Source organism: Conger conger, chromosome 17, assembly GCF_963514075.1.
Source record: "Conger conger chromosome 17, fConCon1.1, whole genome shotgun sequence".
NCBI classification, from domain to species: domain Eukaryota; kingdom Metazoa; phylum Chordata; class Actinopteri; order Anguilliformes; family Congridae; genus Conger; species Conger conger.
In genome coordinates, this window is record NC_083776.1 from 18,687,465 (window position 1) to 18,703,850 (window position 16,386).

Genomic DNA, 16,386 nt, shown 5'->3' on the forward strand with positions numbered 1-16,386 from the left:
CATAGCCTAGGAGCAATGACTGATTGCAGCAGCCAATCACAGTAGACACTGTAGACACATACATAACTGTCAGGTTATTCATGAAGTTACTGAAGAAAGGACTATTGTGTTGTGTATACCCACCTCTCAAACTTCAATAGCAAAAAACATGCGACTGCTTTCTTATTTCTGAATGGGGCAAAAACAATGGCTGATAAGCCTTCTTCAGCATGCATGAGATCTGAAAGATTATTGCAAAGTTATTAAGTTCTTTATTAAGATCTCCTGGTGCTACCTTCCCTGAATAATAACATAGGATTTGTTTTATGTTTCTCAACACTTCCTCTATTCCCATGTATTTGGGCATGGCTACGGTATGGCTGGCAATACAAAAGTGCATGCCTACAGGAGACTGTGGATCATTTCTCCTGATAGCATATTTATATCTGGAAATATTCATTTTCAGAGGCCTTTTCATCTGGCAGACATACAAAAGATCAAAAGGACATTTTATATACAGTTCAGTTAATAAGTATTTGGACAGTGGTACAATTTCTGTTATTTTGGTTTTGGTTTCATTTGAATGAAACAATGAACATGAGTTACAGACTGTCACCTTTAATTTGAGGGTATTTACATCCATATTGGCTGATACATGTAGGAATGACTGTATTCATTTTTATACATAGACCCCCAGTCTGCACTTTAACTGCATATTCACTGTTTAATTTCAAATCCAATGTGCAGGAGTACAAAGCCAAATTAACACAAATTTTAACACTGTCGAAATACTTACGGACTGCACTGTAGATGACAGGAGACTTGGAACATGCATATGCATCAAAGCTTCACATGGCCAGATCAGAGCCGTAAAACAATACCTGTAACCGACATCAATCAGCCATTTGTTTCATTTACACAGTTCAATGTAATGTACTTGAATACAAAGACATTATTTTGGTTTCAACCATTTTATTGGATATTACCCATTGCCTATTATGCAAATCTATGTTATTTCAATAGTATCTACCAATACAGAAATAATAGCAACACTGAACAGACATTATGGCAATCAAAACTTCAAATGTGGTATCATTAGATAAGGTTATAGAAAAATCCTGCATGCAATATACCAATATAGATCTAGAAGACCTCGTCAAATATGAACAAATACATAAAGGCATCAATGATTATCTGCTGAATATGTAACTAATCACACCTACTCATTCACCTCCACAGTCAACTGACCCCAGTTTAAATACAAGAAAATATACCAAAAGAAGTATGCAACAAAACTGAGTTCCAGACCTCACTCCAATCTTTAATGGAAATTACCCACTGAAAAGAACTGCAGTGGATCCTCAAGTACCTATGATCCCATATTTACAGTACTGCCCTTACAAAAATAAAGAAATATATATACATTTACAGTACTTACTAAAATAAATAAAACAAAGTATGATGCCACTGAAGATTTTTTAATTCTTGAGGAAAAGAAATGGCTGCAAGGACAAGAAAATAAAGACTTCCGTCTGATTCACGTTTTTAAAAAATTGTTCCAAAAATGGTAAAAATGTTCATTTATTTAAATGAAACTGCTTAGCACTAATACATTTCATCTCTGTGGATCCAAAGCCTGTTGAGAAAGGGGAGATAATAAAGCCCAGAGATCCATGCACAAGATAAACAATATCACATTAAGCCATACACTAGAAGAGCTGATATATAGCTGACACAGGTATACTATGTCAAGGACATTTGCTTTATCACACAAACTCCTGAGTGAAAAGAGAAAGATAGTATGCATTTTGTCTGGGGAAACTGCTGGTTGAACTGAAACAATCTTGGACAGTAGGTATGATTGTATGTAATCGCTGCAAATACTGTTGGATAGATGGCCAAAGCTGATGAGCACCTCAAATGCTGAGAGCGAAATTGAAATACTCAAGCAAACTCCCTCATATGACAGTTTGGTCCTTTTGGTCCTTCATGCAAGACTATAGGTATGCATGCTTCCATGCCAAAAAATACATCTTTGAAGAAAAAGGCTTTGTAGTCCCCAAAACACATTTTCAATGGTTTTGTTGATGCGATCATACAAATTTCTGTTACAGTAACCTTTAAAGCGCTTATCAGCAACCCATTTGTTCCATTAAGGTTCGGTGGAAGCACAGAAACTAGCCACTTCTCATACAGGGCTTTTCTATGAACCATTCTAGGCAGATAGTACATTAATGGCAGCTTGCTTGGAAAATTCAACGATTCAACTGACAAACCAAATAGAAAGGAAATGAGCTATGACATACAGCTAAAGTTGAAGTGCTGGGGGTTAACTCAGAGCTGAATATTTACACATTTCAGAATTGGATTGCTACTAGATAGCAGTGTATAGTCTTCAAACCCTCACTCCCCATTTAACCAAAAAACTATTTTGTCATAATATACAAAAATTGGGCCTCATAGCCTAATGGCTAAGATGACAGGGACCTAGAAGGTTGGTGGTTCAAACCCCAGAGTAGTCACAATAAGATCAACTGTTGGGCAAGTGAACAAAGCCCTTAACCTCACATGGCTCCAGGGATGATTACCCCCCATTTAGCCTAATCAACTGTAAGTTCCTTCGGATAAAAGCATCAGATAAATATTTTTGAATCATCTGTAACCAAGGTAACAGTTATTATATGCAATTGCATTGCAATGCAAGACACAGTGTCTGACAGATGCACAGATGTGTTAACAACTAACAGTATTCTTACATGTGTACGTCTACATTCAAATTTAGCAGTTTAGTGTCAGATATCGCAGCATCGGTAGGCACAGACCTTCAATTTAGATGCAAGCAGTCACTATCACTTTGGCATAATTATGCAGACGAACAGTCTTTTCACACAAATGGGCCACCCTGGAAGGCTGTAAACAATTTGCCACAGAACTTGACTGAAAACCGAATTCTCCTCTCAATCGTCCTTGGTATTCCCATCCTCCCACACATCTTTGCCTTTGTCCTCTTTCTCTGTCTTGTCTTCCTCGTATTTGTCTTTGTCGAGGTTTATGACGCTGTCGTACGAGGGGGGGCCGGCCGTCGGGGCAGACACCGTGGTGGGCCGCAGGAAGCGGTAGCGTCTGTAGGCCCTCTGTATGATGGTGGCGGAGCTCTCCTCTTGCTTGCGGCGGAGGGTGGTGGTGATGGGCTCGTAGGATACCTTGGAGGGGTTGGAGGCCATGAAGCGCTCCTCCATCTGCCCGCGGAGGCCGTCCATCTCGCCGTCCTCCCCGAGGACGCGCTTGGTGAAGGCGAACAGGATGTCCAGGCAGTGGATGCGTTCACCGTTGACCATGGGCAGGTCCATCGCCATGAGCTGGAGGGTATTGGGCTTGGGTATGCGCAGCGGGGGGGCCAGCGAGTCGGAGAAGTCCGAGAGCTTGTCGTAGCCAATGAACTGCGAGGCCTGAGGGTCGAACCTCTCCCACACCTCATAGAACATCTCGAAGTCGTCCTCGCTCAGGGGCTCGCTGCTCTCCTCCGTGGCCACGCTGAAGTTCTCCAGGATGACGGCGATGTACATGTTCACCACGATCAGAAAGCTTATGATGATGTAGCTCACAAAGAAGGCGATCCCCACCGTGGGGTTTCCACAGTTTCCCTTGATCTTGCTGCCGGCGTGCACATAATTACTGTCGCAGTCAGGCTCTCGCTTGTTGAGAATGGGGGACAGGAGGCCGTCCCAGCCTGCCGACGTCGTGATCTGGAACAGGCAGAGGATGCTGTTGCCGAACGTTTCAAAGTTGAACATGTCATCGATTCCGTCCCCCCTCTTCACAAAGGCAAAGTTAGACATGCCAAAAATGGCATAGATAAACATGACTAAAAAAAGCAGTAGACCAATGTTGAACAGCGCAGGAAGTGACATCATCAAAGCAAACAGAAGTGTTCGGATTCCCTTGGCGCCCTTTATGAGACGTAGGACACGTCCGATTCTCGCTAGTCGAATGACTCTGAATAACGTCGGTGAGACAAAATACTTTTCGATCACGTCTGAAAGAAACATACCTGGAATGAAACAAAGGCAATTAGAGACTCGCTAACATGTTTTCGAATTTCCACGCATTACACATTTACTTTAGGAACTAACATTTGTTTCATCACTTCAGTGGAAAAATAAAATTGGAAAAAATGCAGTGTGAACTGAAAAACATGCCCAATATGGTTTCTTACCGATTATTGACACAATGACCACTACAAAGTCAAATACATTCCAACCAATGGTGAAGAAATAATGACGAAGAGAAAACATCTTCAGCAGACACTCTGCGGTGAAAAGGATGATGAAGACTACATTAATCTTGTAAAGGTTTTTCTTCATCTTCTCAGTCTGTTCATCCGTTTCCACCATCATGGTGATCATGTTGAGTATTATGAGTGCCATTATAAAAATGTCGAATGCTTGCTTCATAATGAGGTCAAAGACAAATCCTTGTAACTTGTTCTGGAAGGACAGATACAAACCCATGAAGCAACACACCACAACTTATCAAGATTAATTAGAATGAATGAAAGATAATTTCAATATTTTATTCATAATTACTTTAATAATTCATTTTACTTAAAATGACCATTATGAATATGGCCCTCATGTTAACTAATATGACATATGGGCACGATTACATACTGCAGGCCTTGGAATAGGCTTTTGCGGTTTCTTAGATCCAAGCTTCTTCATTGCATTGTAGTATTTTTTCTGCTCCTCTGTCATGAAGATATCCTGACCTCCAAAGTAAAGAAGGGAAAAAACAGTTATAAACACAGGTTTGCTGGAACTACATTGATTTTAATACTGCAGTGCTCAATTGTGAGAGGTTCAATGAAATGCTGTCACAAAAAACAGGGACTCCTCCTTCTGAATTGCCATGGAGATTGAATTTTGCACCCTATCTACAGTCAATTTAAAGATTGGCTGCCATGACTTGAGTTCACTTCTCCTGCTCTTTGGATGAAGACAGTTGCCTTCCTATGCAGGGTAGAGGGCATGAACAAACAAGTAAATAGCCTACATGTTGATTTGCCTGAAACTGCTGGCTAAGTATTAAAGTAGCGAATGTCCCGCAGCCTGCTTCGGGACACTGTACCCAAACCATTTCATGATGGCTAAACTAAATAAATAATAAATGGCTTACCGGTACATGCTAGATGTGTAACTGAGACTTAGAACTAAAAACGTTACCTGCTAACATTAGATGTAGTTCAAATGGAGACTGAGCTAACTTTATTTAATCTTAAATAAATCTAGTTAAAATATTAAGCTAGTTTAGACTGAAGATATTCTCACAATGTACATTATTTCCTAGGCAATGGCACACACCCCCCAGATTTCTTCTTTTCCAATGAGCAAAACAAAATACTTATCTTTCTTTTTTGCTGATTGAAGTTGTCAATGATAACACCAATAAAAAGATTCAGAGTGAAAAAGGCTCCAAAAATGATGAATACAACAAAGTAGATGTACATGTTCCGGCTATATTCATAATCGGGTTGTTCACGCCGCTAAAATACATAAAGAAAATACAATCAATTACAAGCATGAACACATTTTAAAACATAATAATTATAAACATAAAAATATAATTTTCCTGCAAAGAGTCACTCATCTTCATATTAAAAAGATCTAATTTCACAGAGGATGTTGGGGATTTTGTGTTCACTTATGTGTAAATTAATTGTGGGGTTCCTCAAGGGTCGATTCTGGGGCCAGTAATAGTTTCCATGTATACCCTTCCAAATTTCCTATTGACTATATCACATTAATTCATGTCTAAAGTGCATTACATATCTGCAAGAACACGTACCTTACGGGAATCCACAGCTGAATACATGATTGGCATCCAACCTTTGAAAGTTGCCTAAAAGCATGAGGAGAAAGATAAATGTGTTGTTCTCCCCAACCATATTGTACCTTGCTTGCCTTTGGAGGTTTATTTGGATAGTTTACATTCATTAAGCATGTTAAGCATGTTTTGAGGTTGATCCCTTTTGCGAAATAATCCTGATTCTTGTTAGCAAGTCTAGTGTAGGTGGTTCCATTCAACATGTAGGTGGAGGGAGAAGAGCACTTCCGATGATTGATGATTTAAATGATCAATCTGCCCCGTGTTTCAACGCAAAACCCTTTCAAAGGGAGAGCCAACCGAATGCACAGTGGTTAAATAAAATTATAGGCAATAGGGTGTCTATGCACCTGTCATGCTTGACCCCAAATAAAAATCATTTTTTAGGAAATTTTTCAGAAAATAAAGAAAACTATTCCCTTGCTAATGGCTAAGAAAGTACGATCAATGTGGCACTTCCAAAATGTATGTGAGTGCACATCAGTTACTGGAAAACATTGACCACAGTGATACATTTTTCTTCTGATAGTTCCATTTAGCAAAAATCCAAATGGCTTGCTAAGCTATTACGGCACATCAACCAAAGTATCTTCCACATCAATTTAAAAGCAGTTAGTTTTAATCAATTATACGTGCAGCAATGTCGCTGAACTACAGTGAAAGACAATTTTCTGCAAAATGGTCGACACACCCACAGAAGCCAGAAGGAAAGGCAAATACAGCACACATAGCCAGATTTTCCAAAGATAGATTTGAAGCAACAGCGTGGTTAATCTCTGAAGTGCAATCTCCATTAGGTAGTGTATATACAGGACTCACCACTTGCAGTAAGGCCAGGTATCCAGCTGCAACATTGTCAAAGTTGATCTTATCATTCCTCCAACGAGCACTTCCCGTCTGCTCCAAGGCTCGACATTGAGTGTCGTTGTTCACAACGTCTATTTCAAATGGAACGTCCGTAGTGGTGTTGATACAGTGGTAGTACTTCCCAGCGAAGAGGTTGACACCCATGATGCTGAATATTAGCCAGAAGATGAGGCAGACCAGGAGCACGTTCATGATGGAGGGGATCGCTCCAACAAGGGCGTTGACAACAACCTGCACAGAAATATACAACACCGGTCTGGGTCAAATATGGAATTGTTTTAAATTATTTATTTATTTTTTATAGTAAAAGATTTTGCCTGGTGCAATCGAACCAGAAGGCAAGGTTTGCACTTTGAGAGTATTTCATGAATTCCAATACACCAGACAAGCTCGGTGAAATGTAGAAGAGTATTTCAATCCAAAACAATTGAACCAGGTCTGAACAATACCCACATATGGTAATGAAAGTCTTACTAGTCATAATAAAATGTTTATTTCCTTTCAACATGTTCATTGGTTATGATAAAATATAGTAAAGCCAAAATCTGGAAATATGGTAATGTGTCCCTATAAGTGCTCCATTGTATAATTCATAATATCCCATCAATATAATAATATAATATCATGATACATCTTTTTTTTTATCCCCCCCCCCTCTTGGGAGGTCAACTTCATTTTTAATAATACAAAAACAAACATATATACAGTGGTAAATTTCAGAGAGAGAGAGGGGGGGGGAGGGAGAGAGGGAAGGAAGAAAACAGTATGAAGCCTTTGAGGGGAGGGTAAAACAAAACAGACAGTCACTAAAAATAACAATAAATGGAAAAAAAAGAAAATAAATAAAGAATAATAATAAAAAGAAGAAGTGTGGAAAGAGTGACTTGTGTGTACATATGAACACGCAGACCAAGGGGCAGATAGACAGGAAGATGAACAGACAGACAGACAAGTGGACAAGTGGGTGGTTGTGGATTGGAGCCTTGAATGGATAGTATGGAAAAAGGGAGAGAAGAGGAGAAAAAGTAATAGTAATAAAAGTAACGATGAGGAAAAAATAAAAGAAAATAAAAGAAAAATGGATGGGTTGGATTAGGATATGGCATTGCATGGATAGTGTTTCTAGAGTATGTGAGTATATGTTGGATAGGTTTGCCATGTGTGAGCTTTGGCGCTGGTGGTGGTGTGTTCCATGGATATGTGTTCTTTGAGTAGATTAGACCAATGTGTTGTGTTTATTTTGTGTCTTGTTTTCCAGTTTAAGAGGATGGTTTTCTTGGCGATAGCTAGGGCAATGAGTATAGGTATGGTATTTTGATTTGGTGGGTTGATTGTTGAGAGGTCTCCTAGTAGACAGCAGGAACCCTGGAGGACAAAAACGGAGGTTCAAAGATAATCTCAAGGACATGCTCAAGAAATGCGGAATAAAGCCAGGGGATCTTGAAGCAACTGCTATGGACCGCCATGTCTGGACTACCTCCGTGAAGTCTGGCGTCGCCCTACTAGAATCAAAACGCACATTCCAGAGAGAAGCACAATGACAGCGCAGGCATTACCATGCGCAACAACCCCTAGCATCTCTAGACTCAGCCCTCACATGCCCCAGCTGTGGCAGGGCATGTGGATCGAGGATTGGGCTTCATAGCCATCTTCAATGGCACCGCCGTCAGCAGTGGTAGCCACAACACTCCACCACTCACCCCAAGGAAGTGACGTCATCTTCGGCAACGATGGACAGCAGCAAGCAAGCAAGCAAGCCTAGTAGACAGAGGGATGGACAGAGTGGAATGCTACAGCTCATAATGAGAGATATTTGGTTTATGACTTGTTTCCAGAAATGGTGAGTTGGTGAGCAGAGCCAGGTCGAGTGGAAGTAATTATCTGGGGTATTCAAAGAGCAGTGAGTGCAAGTGTCTGAGTCCACAAATCCCATTTTAAACATCTTTTGGTGAGTGATATGAGTTCTATGAATGACCTTGTATTGTATTAGTTGCAGGTTAGTATTGGTGGTCATCGTGAAGGTGTTCCTACAGATTTGAGTCCAGAAGTCTGAATTGTAGCTGAGTGATAAGTCTTTTTCCCAGGCTTGGATGGGGAGGGATATTGTTAGGTCTGTGGTTGATATTAGTTTGTATAATTTGGAGATAATTTTTTTGGTGTTGATTATTTTATTCATTTCATCCATTAGTGGAGGTGGTTGTAAGTAGTTGTTCATTATTTTCATTTTATATTTTAAAACAGATTTTAATTGAAAGTACTGGAGGTATTTCTCTTTCCCAATATTATACTTATGGACAAATCCTGGAAGGTGATGAAGGTGCCATCCTGAAAGATGTGTTGAAGATGTGTGATACCTTTTTGTTTCCATGAGGTGAAGGAGAGTGATGTTTTGTTAATCAAGAAGTCAGGATTGTGCCATATTGGAGTGTATTTGCATGGGGTCATTGTGAATTTAAAGATTTTGTTAATTTTCCACCAGGCATTCCGAGTTGTTGAAGCAGTTGTGGCGTTTTATAGAGGCACTGAGGAATGGTAGATCCATCCATCCATCCATCCATCCATCCATTATCTGAACCCGCTTATCCTGATCAGGGTCGCAGGGGGGCTGGAGCCTATCCCAGCATACATTGGGCGAAAGGCAGGAATACACCCTGGACAGGTCGCCAGTCTATCGCAGGGCAGACACACCATTCACTCACACACTCATACCTACGGGCAATTTAGACTCTCCAATCAGCCTAACGTGCATGTCTTTGGACTGTGGGAGGAAACCGGAGTACCCGGAGGAAACCCACGCAGACACGGGGAGAACATGCAAACTCCGCACAGAGAGGCCCCAGCCGACGGGGATTCGAACCCAGGACCTCCTTGCTGTGAGGGGGCAGTGCTACCCACTGCACCATCCGTGCCGAACGGAATGGTAGATCGGAGATGGAAATTTCTTTACATTCTGATTGTTCTATTTCTATCCATGGGTTGTCCTGTTGGTTGGGATGAATCCAGTTTGTGATGTAGTTTAGCTGGTTTGCCAAATAGTATTGATAAAAGTTTGGGGCTTCCAGTCCTCCTTGAGTTTTGAGTTTCTCTAAGGTAGAAAGTTTGATCCGGGGCGTTTTATTTTTCCAATAGAATTTAGTTGTGATGGTGTTTAATGAACTAAACCATTTTGTGGTGGGCTGGGTTGGAATCATTCAATTTTTGGTAGTATGGTCATTTTTACAGTTGCTATTCTGCCAATTAGAGATAGTGGTAAGTTTGTCCAACGGTTTAAATCATCTTCAATTGTATTTATTAACGGAATGAAATTAAGGAGGAACAACTCTGACAGCTTGGTGGAAATATTTATACCCAGATATTTGATATTGCTAGTGGAGGTGAGGGGAGAGTTCTGAGATGTAGCATTCCAGACGGCATTATTTATGGGTAAAATGGTTGATTTTGTCCAATTTATAGCATAGTCGGAAATTTGAGAGAATGAGTTAATGAGACTGATGACCTCATGCAGGGAGTTTGATGGGTCTTGTAGGTAGAGCAATATGTCGTCTGCGTAAAGGCTGATTTTGTGGTGTGTAGAGGGGGTATGGATTCCCTTTATTTTATCTTTTTGACGTATTGCAGCAGCTAGTGGTTCAATAAACAAGGTGAATAAAGCTGGTGAGAGTGGGCATCCTTACCTGGTCCCTCTGTGCAGTGTGAAACTCTGTGATGTTAGTCCGTTAGTCCGTTAGTAGAAATATTGGTGAATTATATAATATTTTTATCCAGTGAATAAACGATTCTCCAAAGCCAAATTTGTTGAGTGTTTTAAACAGGAATGCCCAATTTACTCTGTCAAATGCCTTTTCTGCATCTAGTGAAGCGATTATTGTTTTAGTTTTGTTTTGATTTGATGTATGAATTAAATTGAAAAGTCTACGCATATTGTTTGAAGAGTGTCTTCCTTTGATAAATCAGGTTTGATCTGGATGGATTAGTGATGGGGTAGCCATTTCAATTTGGGTGGCTAGTGCTTTACTGATAATTTTGAGATCGGTGTTGATGAGCGATAGGGGGCGGTAGCTGGAACATAGGGTTGGGTCTTTATCAGGCTTCAGTAATACTGAGAGGAGGGCTGTGTTCATATGCGGTGGTATTTTTGAGTTTAGTTTGATGTCAACTGTCATTCTGAAGAAGAGTGGTGAGATTGTGTTCCAGAAGTGCTTAAAGAACTCAGCTGGGAAACCATCAGGTCCTGGTGCTTTATTGTTAGGCATCTGGTTAATTGCTTTATAGAATTCTTCCAGTGTTAGGGGTGCATCTAGTTCAACTGCTAATTTTTCATTAAGACGAGGTAGGTCTACATGGTTAAGAAAGGAGTGGGTATCTACTAAATTTGGTTCATGATCCGAGGTATATAATTTGTTGTAAAATTCCCGGAATGTATTGTTAATCTCAGTGGGTGTGGTCACGGGTTCCCCTGCTGAGTTCTTTATGACTGAGATGAGAGATTTGTCTTTGTTCCGCTTGAGTTGGTTTGCCAGATATTTACTTGATTTGGTATTGTGTTCAAAATTGTCATGTCTACATCTTAAGCACTGTGCAATACTTTGCCGAGCTCCACTGTATTAAGTACCCTTATTATGTAGTAATATCTGAAACTTGCCTGATAAACATTGAGGAAGTGACAGAGACTCTTTAGTGAAGAGTCTTAATTATCTAATTTACATGAATTATCTGAATTATGTTATTTATCTTAGCTACAGTAGACAGATGCATTGCAGACCCAGGACAGGCTGGAGGGCTTCTGCTATGTCAGTACGCCTAAAGGTCACCCCTGGGACACTCCTAGACCCTCACTACATTAGCTAATGCAAGTCCTCAGTGGGGCACACACAGTGAGAATGGGTTTGATTAGCAATTCTGTTATACTCAGTCTATCCCTAGTGTGAACTAACAGCAGAAGTGGGCCAGGGAGACACTGAGGTGCATCTGGATGCAAACTGTATGCATATATAAAAGGATATTTTTTTCGTAACACTTTAGTTTGGGGCGGGGTGGTGAAAGTATTTATACTTGAGTTGAAGAAAGGATACAAGGATAAAATAATATCTAGTAAAAGGCCAAGTCTTAAAGTTGCTGGCTTTTAATGTACAAGATGGTGGTATAACCTCTCACCCCCTTCTCAAGTGATGCTTGGAGGTAAGCCCTCTTTGCCACCAAGGCCATCCAGGGGGACTGCTATGCTCACTGAGAAAGCATATCTGGACATGCAGTGTGCACTAGTAACAACACAGTGTTGCTTCAGAGGTACTTAGCTAAATTGCTAAGTGAATTCCCTGGCATAAAATTCAACTATGACCATCTTGGAGTTACCAGCTACCAGCTGGTAAAACATTGCTTGAGCTGGTCAAATCATGTTGAGTATGGAGCTGGTCTGAAGTTGGCTACTAGCTTCGACCCTGAGGATATTGTAGAGCTATGTAGAGTTACAGACCTGTCTCTCAGACAGTGTATATCTTCTGCACAGCTGTGGCCATTAACCGCCACCTCTGGTTTAATCTGGCTCAGTTCCCAGACAAAGAGAGGGACTCTGGTTTTAGACACCCCTCTCTGCGCCAAAGGTACCTTTGGCGAAGTGGTAGGTGTTATGGCGGCTAGATTAGAAGCCAAACAAAGAAGCCAAGCTGGTTTCTTCACATGGTTCTTTGCTGTTGTTCAAATGGATCAATTTTACATTTTTCAATTTTCACTGTAGACTGAACATAAGATTCTGAGTGATACCAGATATGTTCATAAATGTAACTACGGACGCTTAGTGACACAGCATTGGCTTAAATTAGATGCACCTAAAATCTTCTTATCCTACTTTCATCTGTGAATATCTGCAAAGGGACGCAAATTATAAAAGTGATATGGAACAAGCCATTCAACATTATGGATATTGGCACAGCTAGGGGCTTGTTGGTCCTCTACTTCATGTCGTACAGCAAAACACATTATATTGAAATGTTTAAGATTGTTTATGCATTCTTATGAGTAAATAAGTCATTTATCTCCCTATATCTCTGCCTACATATGTATGAAGCCTTTCAGCTCCGTCCACACCTAGAACTATAACGATATCTATAGCCATAGCAATAATGATGTGAGCATCTGCACTGATGAACGAAAGCATTCTGTAAATCCTCTCTCGGCTATGTCATCTGCCTAAACGTGACTCCCTGTCAATTCTGATGGATTCTGATTGGCTATCAGTGTTTCTATCGTTGACACAGCAGGAAAATAATCGCTCTGAAAGTGATCCCTGATCACTGTCATTGTTCTTATAGCTGTGCTGTGGGCTCCACTTTATTATACGTGCTCTGTAACCCCCACCTAAAGTGTAGTGAGAAGGCGGGCAGTGTACATCAGTGAGGGTGTACAGTAATGGAGATGCCTGTGGTGAATCTTACCCTCATTCCCTCAAACCGCGACAGGGCTCTCAGAGGCCTGAGAGCTCGCAGAGTCCTCAGGGACTTAATGGGGCCCAGCTCTGCGACGTTCAGTGCATTGGCTACCAAACTGACCAGGGAGACCTGAGGAGAAGAGACATCAGCTAAACACAAACACCAGAGACAGATGGACTGATGTTCAGCGATTGCAGTCCAGGGGGTGGTTTGACCACAGACTATCTTGGACAGGTATTTTTATTTTGGGAAAGAAAATGTTTTTTTTTTTCTTGGCATAGGCGGCTGCCCTTTTGGCTAACAGTATGGATTGAACCGGCTCTGCCTACAATGGCTTCATCAATTTCAGCAGTGAAAATAAAATGATATGCTCATGAAATTGCTATAGGACTTACACAATACAATAAAAATAATCTCAAGTGAATAAAATTCAATGGGCCAACTTTCAAGCGTAGCTTTGACAAATAGTCATCTTGAAGTAAATGTAATTCCACACATGACAGTGGCTACAAACTGTTTCAATGTTTAAAACTTAACTAATGGTACATACATCAACAATCAGGAAGTCCAGCCAGCACCAGGCATTGGTGAAGTATTTTGCAAATCCATAGGCTACCCATTTCAGCAGCATCTCGAGGATGAAGATGAAGGTGAACACTTTGTCTGCATACTCTAGGATGGCTTTAAGAGTTGTCCACCGCTCAATGTAAATATCTTCAAATGCCTGTTTAAACCCAAAAGTACATTTTCATGACTGTGATTGGAATACTGTATTAAATTAGTGAATAAAATGCCTTACTGTTGCATTTTTAGGCTGATGGCCACAGGCACACAAAATGAAATGGTTCAATCGCAATAGGCCTCAGGACATACTTTTAAAAATATATAGTATTGATACTACCTTATAATTATAGCAAGGGTGCTCAAACTGTGCCTGGGCACCTTCCACAGAATATAGGACTTCATTCCAGCCAACTGTTCTCCCAAAAATTGTTCAGCTTTGATTAGAAAACATCCACACATCCAAAATTTAGGACCATGCCGATTTCACCAACTGTAGTTAGTTTAGAAATGCATCAATTCACGAAATAGACTGTTCTTAATAGAAATTTGCCACATAACACCGAGCTGAGAATGAAGGCTTGAGCCTGAAAGTGTCTTTCACTAGACATTGGCAGTGCCTAAGAGCAATTAACGGCTCGTTACACTGCAGGAATTGCAATTACAGGGGAAATGAAAGACCAGCATCTGGAGGTGTTCTCTCTGAATCTCTGGACTAAAGAAACAAAGAATAACACCAATACGTAGCTGAGCGCAAAGTTAAACACGGAACCGTTCTGATACAAAACTATCCCCTTAACATCTGCTCCATTCTACTCACCAGTGCCCCGCTGCTCAAAAGTATCATGAAGATGATGAAACTCTCAAACCAGTTATGCTCTACAATCTTGAAGCACGTCCTCCTCAAGTTCCACCATATCTTCCCCTTCCCCTCGTTGATGTTCACCTGACAGCACGGGAACCTTTGAACACAGCCTGAAACCAATAATAACCAATACTTATTTTGTTACTGATATATTCCAAAGGATATTATTTCAGAATGCCAGGAAATTAAAAAAGCAGCTGGACTGGATCTCAAGCTGTTGAGTGAGGTTAGGGTTAGAGGTTGCTTTGTTAGGGTCGGAGTGAAAACCTGCAGGGTGGTTGATTTCCAGGAACAGGGCTGGGACCTGCTGATTCACATAGGTACACTGGGGGAATATGAACTATGTACTAGATTTGGGGGGTAGGGATTGGGCTGACCTCTGCCCCTGGGTAAAGGAGAGCTGGGGGACCCTGATGGCCAACAGAGTAAACATGGCTGTCACCTTAACACATCACTCTCCACCTTATCTCCCACAATGCCCCGCTTCTTCCTCTCAGGAACTAAATACAGTGCTGCCATGAAGTAAACATGCACCCAAAATAATTTCCCAAAGCACAGCTTGATTTTGGTCTGATCAACCATTCCTATACTGTATGAGGATACCCTTATGGTCAGAATATTTGGCATGTTATTTCTAAGATGTACATTCGGCGATATTGTTTCTTAATACTGCAAAAAAGAACCAATCCCATCCCACTGTAAACTCTTTTGGAGATTAGATTAGTGTCGCTGGAAATCTATATGGCAATGTTCCAAGCAACAAAAGACATATCAGTGCACCTGGCAGTGTATGTTTGTGTGCGTGTGTGCGTGTGTGTTTATAGTATGTGTGTGTGCGTGTATGTCTGTATGTGTGTGTGTGTATGTGTGTCAATAGTATGTTTGTGTGCGTGTATGTCTGTATGTGTGTCTGTGTGCGTGTGTGCGTGTGTTTTTAGTATGTGTGTGTGCGTGTATGTCTGTATGTGTGTCTGTGTGCATGTGTGAGTGTGTGTGTCTGCAGCAGACCTTCCCAGGCCCATGCCGCTGTGACCCAAATGGGGACTATTCAGAACTTCGAGATTAGTCAAATTTTTATTTAAATAATTTAGAGGAATGGTTTCTATTTTTTAAATAGACTCTCATTTGTCCATAAATCATTTAAAAGTGTTTCAATAATGGCTTTCTGAAAGAAAATAAAACAACCTGTAACAACCTGTCTGTAGAAGATAGCACGATATGTTACCATTCTTGAATGGAAACTGCTAGAAAGGGATCTTGCCAAGAATAAAGGCACAACATTTCTCAGGGGACATTGAAACAAGCTGTGGTCATGCAAAAAATACCCTCTGACAACTCAGCTCAACTTAAGCTCCATCTGACTCTTAACTAATAAAGTGCCTGTCAAAAAATCATTAAAGCTGAGGTTTATTTTGCACAAGAGATTACTTTTCATTCATCTTTAGTATGCCATTCCGCAAGATGTGTGTTTTCATTTTTTTTGTCAATGGAAACTAATTTTAATTTAATTCTCACTTGTTTGTGAGCTTATTTGGGGGACTTCCATGACATATTGAAAAGTACTTTCCGAGTATCAGTGTTCAATTTTGCAAAGACATATCAATATCTGCTAGTGACACTTTATTTGTACATTTCCACAGGGTGGTCCTTTGTATTTGTGTGGATGCTTTGCCTGGGAAAGCTTGTAACTAAGGTACATGACTGGGACCCGGAAGGTTGCCAGTGTAGTCAAGATAAGATCCGCACACCTCTTGAACCCCACAGTGCTCCAGGGGGGATTGTCCCCTACCTAGTCTAATCGACTAT

The 16,386-nt window shown here is 40.7% G+C and overlaps 1 protein-coding gene across 5 annotated transcripts in view; it reads right to left on the reverse strand.

Annotated features, from left to right (window-relative positions):
* Window positions 1-937: 937 nt before the first annotated feature.
* LOC133116674 (sodium channel protein type 2 subunit alpha-like) overlaps window positions 938-16,386 on the reverse strand; it is a 39,351-nt gene continuing 23,902 nt past the window's right edge. For 4 of the 5 annotated variants that reach the window (XM_061226516.1, XM_061226517.1, XM_061226518.1 and 1 more), the window contains exons 18-26: window positions 14,536-14,690; window positions 13,705-13,878; window positions 13,161-13,283; window positions 6,682-6,960; window positions 5,824-5,877; window positions 5,384-5,521; window positions 4,650-4,754; window positions 4,196-4,466; window positions 938-4,030 (exon numbers count right to left, since the gene is read on the reverse strand). In XM_061226516.1, coding sequence (XP_061082500.1) covers window positions 2,937-4,030; window positions 4,196-4,466; window positions 4,650-4,754; window positions 5,384-5,521; window positions 5,824-5,877; window positions 6,682-6,960; window positions 13,161-13,283; window positions 13,705-13,878; window positions 14,536-14,690 — 2,393 coding nt within the window. In that variant the 3' untranslated portion in view covers window positions 938-2,936. The remainder of the gene's footprint in view (window positions 4,031-4,195; window positions 4,467-4,649; window positions 4,755-5,383; window positions 5,522-5,823; window positions 5,878-6,681; window positions 6,961-13,160; window positions 13,284-13,704; window positions 13,879-14,535; window positions 14,691-16,386) is intronic. The other variant, XM_061226519.1, reaches the window with a different exon arrangement.